We start from the raw sequence: 4,818 nt of genomic DNA, 5'->3' as shown, positions 1-4,818 counted from the left end.
CAGAGTCAATAGGACTCCCCTTGGCTGCAGGGAAGCACAGCCTACCGACCAGAGTCAATAGGACTCCCCTGGATTGCAGGGAAGCATGACCTAATGACCAGAATCAGTGGGAGGTGGTTCAGTGGGCTGTCCCCCAAAGAGGGTGTTCGGGTAGGGGGACCTTTAGAAAAACTGGACGAGCACAAATCCATGGGGCCGGATGCGTTGCATCCGAGGGTGCTAAAGGAGTTGGCGGATGTGATTGCAGAGCCATTGGCCATTATCTTTGAAAACTCATGGCGATCGGGGGAGGTCCCGGATGACTGGAAAAAGGCTAATGTAGTCCCCATCTTTAAAAAAGGGAAGGAGGAGGATCCGGGGAACTACAGGCCAGTCAGCCTCACCTCAGTCCTTGGAAAAATCATGGAGCAGGTCCTCAAGGAATCAATTCTGAAGCACTTAGAGGAGAGGAAAGTGATCAGGAACAGTCAGCATGGATTCATCAAGGGAAAGTCATGCCTGACTAACCTAATTGCCTTCTATGAGGAGATAACTGGCTCTGTGCATGAGGGGAAGCAGTGGATGTGTTATTCCTTGACTTTAGCAAAGCTTTTGATACTGTCTCCCCCAGTATTCTTGCCAGCAAGTTAAAGAAGTATGGGTTGGATGAATGGACTATAAGGTGGGTAGAAAGCTGGCTAGATCGTTGGGCCCAACGGGTAGTGATCAATGGCTCCATGTCTAGTTGGCAGCCAGTATCAAGCGGAGTGCCCCAAGGGTAGGTCCTGGGGCCGGTTTTGTTCAATATCTTCATTAGTGAGCTGGAGGATGGTGTGGACTGCACTCTCAGCAAGTTTGCAGATGACACTAAACTGAGAAGAGTGGTAGATACACTGGAGGGTAGGGATAGGATACAGAGGGACCTAGACAAATCAGAGGATTGGGCCAAAAAAAACCTGATGTGGTTCAACAAGGACAAGTGCAGAGTCCTGCACTTAGGAAGGAAGAATACCATTCACTGTTACAGACTAGGGACCGAATGGCTAGGAAGCAGTTCTGCAGAAAAGGAGCTAGGGGTTACAGTGGACGAGAAGCTGGATATGAGTCAACAGTGTGCCCTTGTTGCCAAGAAGGCTAACGGCATTTTGGGCTGTATAAGTAGGGGCATTGCCAGCAGATCAAGGTACGTGATCATTCCCCTCTATTTGACATTGGTGAGGCCTCATCTGGAGTACTGTGTCCAGATTTGGGCCCCACACTACAAGAAGGATGTGGAAAAATTGGAAAGAGTCCAGTGGAGGGCAACAAAAATGATTAGGGGGCTGGAGCACATGACTTATGAGGAGAGGCTGAGGGAACTGGGATTGTTTAGTTTGCAGAAGAGAAGAATGAGGGGGGATTTGATAGCTGCTTTCAACTACCTGAAAGGGGGTTCCAAAGAGGATGGATCTAGACTGTTCTCAGTGGTAGCAGATGACAGAACAAGGAGTAATGGTCTCAAGTTGCAGTGGGGGAGGTTTAGGTTGGATATTAGGAACAACTTTTTCACTAGGAGGGTGGTGAAGCACTGGAATGGATTTCCTACGGAGGTGGTGGAATCTCCTTCCTTAGAGGTTTTTAAGGTCAGGCTTGACAAAGCCCTGGCTGGGATGATTTAGTTGGGAATTGGTCCTGCTTTGAGCAGGGGGTTGGACTAGATGACCTCCTGAGGTCCCTTCCCACCCTGATATTCTATGATTCTATGACCTGGGCCCTCCCTGCTTCACCGGATCTCAGCCCGGGGCCCTGGTAGTGACAAATGGGTTCACCACTAAGTCGGCAGGGAATTTGCCCGCAACACACCGACTGCTGCCGGGACACTAGCTAGTCCCTCCCTGGGCTACCTCCTACCATGACTACTGCAGTTGAAGTTGGGGTGTCTTCGGAGTCTCTGGGCTCCTCAGATGGCGACTGCAATCTCCTGGGGCATCCGCAAGTACCTGGGCCTCGGCATCTCCTGCTCCCGCGGTCTGGGATCCTGGCTGCTCCTCGGCTGGAGTCAGCAAGGTGCATCCTTCCTCCTTGGCGGCCAGCCCAGACTGAGCTAGGTTGTTCCCTTTTATACTGCAGCTGCTTTAACCCCTTCCACTACAGTGCGGGGCCAGTACACCCCGTCACAGATGTGAAGAGGATTTTGTGCCACTAAAGTTCTAGTTTTCTGCCTGTGTGTTTCAACTGATGTAATTTGCTGGTGAACCCTGGTGATCTTTGGATTGATCTAGTTGGAGGGATCCATCCACTGATTTTAGACCTATATGACGATTGGTAGTCTTCTTGCCTATCAGATTGAATGAGGAGGAATCTACTATCTATGCTGTCTTGACTAAGCCACAGAAAACATTTTAGCCACTAGGGCCTTGGTTTTCAAAACTAAAGCCTAAAGTTAGGTTTCTAAAACCATTATTAGGTGCTTGCCTGATATTAAAAAATACTGAAACTCCCACCAAAGTCAATGGAAGCTATTCAATGCTCAGCACTTTTGGAAATCAGGCAAGTGATCGAATATGAATTTAGGTGGGAGTATACTCTGCATTTAAATTAATAATCATATAACTTCAGTACAACATGTTTTTTATATTTAACCAGTTTCATATCTCTCTGGTTTCTTAGTGAGAAGCAGATAAAATATGATAACTATTTGGTGCCATTCACTCTGTATGAGTTGGGACTTCTATACAAACAGCAGGACCAGAGAGAGAAAGCAATAAGATATATAGAAACTGCAAAGTAAGTAGAGTTCATGTTTGTCTCTGTGCACTCTTTAAGACTCAAAGTAACTGAGGCACTCCAAGCAACAAAGGAATCTCACTCTTCCTCTCTGTCTCTTTTGAAATAATTTTACAAAATTCAGCTGAAGTGACATTACATTTTCTACAAAACTGCACTTGCAACTTGGTAAAATGATAAATTATTTATTATAACTCTATATTCAAGACTTAGAAAATGTTTTTCAATAGAGTTGAATTTTTAAAGTGTACCAATTCTTTGATATAGTACTTCTATTCTGCCATAAGTTTCACACATGGTATGCTGAATTGAACCACACTGAATGGGGTACAGTATTAAGGGCAAATCCTGTCTTCCTCCCACTCAAACTTTTACGGGTGCCGAGGGCCCGAGACAAAGTAAAAGGTGTGGCTTTGCTGCATGGAGGGCAGGGAGAGTTGGAGAGCCAGTGTGTGTGATCCATACCTCCTGTGTGACATAGAGAACAGCTTAGTGGGCCTCCCTATATGTTGCAGTGGAAGAGTCCATGGGCTGAGTGAGGATGGGGTGGAGCAGCTACAGGATCTGTGGCTACATGTATCTATCCATTGCCTCTTCTCCCCCCTACCTCCCCACTCCCCAGGAATCCCCCAGAGCAGGGAGCTAGAGAGCAGATCTTCTCAGAGCACAGCCCATTCACTCAGTCTGTATGCTGGAGGCAGCACTTGCCCCTTAATATTTTTATAAAAAAGTTAACAGTGTCTAAATGATATTGGAAGTACTGTATATGTCAATGGCGGCCTCCTAAAAACTTTTCAGACCTAGAGATCAATTTCACCATTAGCTAAAAAGGTTTTGGATCCCCATAATGCCATTTCCTGTACCCTGCTGGGTACTTTGGATTGGTTTGTGTACAATTACACTGACCCTTTGAGTGCTGTGTTTTGAGGCTGGCCACACTTTTTTCAGCTGACAGCAGTGTACTAACATGCTATTTTTCCATACGGTTTTTTTGTTCACATTTTCATGTTGGGCATGACTCATCTTTTCTAAAGGGCTGAGAGCTGTTGAAAAGGACCATATAAAGCGAAGGGAAGAGAACAGAGGACAGAGAAATTAAATGATTGATGGGGTTTTATGGTGGTGGTTTTGTTTTTGTTTTTTTTGCTGATGAAGTAATTTTGTTGTTTGCAGAAACAACTACAAAGAATACTCCATGGAGTCCAGGTTACACTTCAGGATTCATGCAGCCCTTGACAGCCTGAAAGTGACTCCAGCTTCTACGCCTTGACATAGCCGAAGGGTGATCTTTTCCCATGAATTCAAGTGTCTACGTGATCTTGGCTGAATGTTTTTAAAAAATCATGTAAATGACAGAATGAAAAAGAAACAACTAATTATTATATTTTCTATTATCTGTGATTTGATGTTTGTCATCCTTTTAGGCTGTTTTTTCTTATGGTTAAAGCTACGATTATATCACGGAGGTTACGGAAGTCACGGAATCTGTGACTTCCATTGATCTCTGACATTTTCTGCCCCGGGTCGGAGCTCCCAGCCCCTCCCCTGCAACCCCCGAACTGGTGGGGACACCCTGCAGCTGCCCAGGCACAGCGGGGGACCCCGCCGAAGCTGCCCAGCCACAGCAGCAGGGACCCCCGGAGCTGCCCAGCCACGGCCGCCTGTGGGGATTCCCCTCAGCTACCCAGCCATGACAAGCGGCTGGGGACCCTGCATCTCCCAGCCAAGATGGGTGGCGAGGGACCCAGGTGTGAGGGGACCCCGCAGCTCCCACTCCCTACAGCGGCGGGGGATCCCAGAGCTCCCACTGACTGCAGCAGTGGGGGATCCGGGAGCCCCAGCAGGGGTGGGTACTGAACCCACCTACCACTTTTGTCAGGACTATTTTTAGTGAAAGTCAGGGACAGGTCACGGGCTTCCGTGAATTTTTGTTTATTGCCCCTTGTTTATTGCCCAGGACTTTTACTAAAAATATCTGTGACAAAAACTTAGCCTTACTTAAGGTGTATATACCATATCTCTGTGTGATACTTTAAAGAAAGATCTTATATTTTGTTTCATAAAATAATTAAT

At 46.7% G+C, this 4,818-nt stretch overlaps 1 protein-coding gene across 1 annotated transcript in view; it reads left to right on the top strand.

Annotated features, from left to right (window-relative positions):
- TTC39B (tetratricopeptide repeat domain 39B) overlaps positions 1-4,198 on the top strand; it is a 41,931-nt gene extending 37,733 nt beyond the window's left edge. The window contains exons 16-17 of the mRNA XM_024211082.1: positions 2,629-2,745; positions 3,919-4,198. Coding sequence (XP_024066850.1) covers positions 2,629-2,745; positions 3,919-4,015 — 214 coding nt within the window. The 3' untranslated portion in view covers positions 4,016-4,198. The remainder of the gene's footprint in view (positions 1-2,628; positions 2,746-3,918) is intronic.
- The last annotated feature ends 620 nt before the right edge of the window (positions 4,199-4,818 follow it).

Source organism: Terrapene carolina, unplaced genomic scaffold (genome assembly GCF_002925995.2).
Source record: "Terrapene carolina triunguis isolate 2854851 unplaced genomic scaffold, T_m_triunguis-2.0 Scaffold113, whole genome shotgun sequence".
NCBI lineage: Eukaryota > Metazoa > Chordata > Testudines > Emydidae > Terrapene > Terrapene triunguis.
This window is presented reverse-complemented; position numbering and strand designations above follow the sequence as displayed.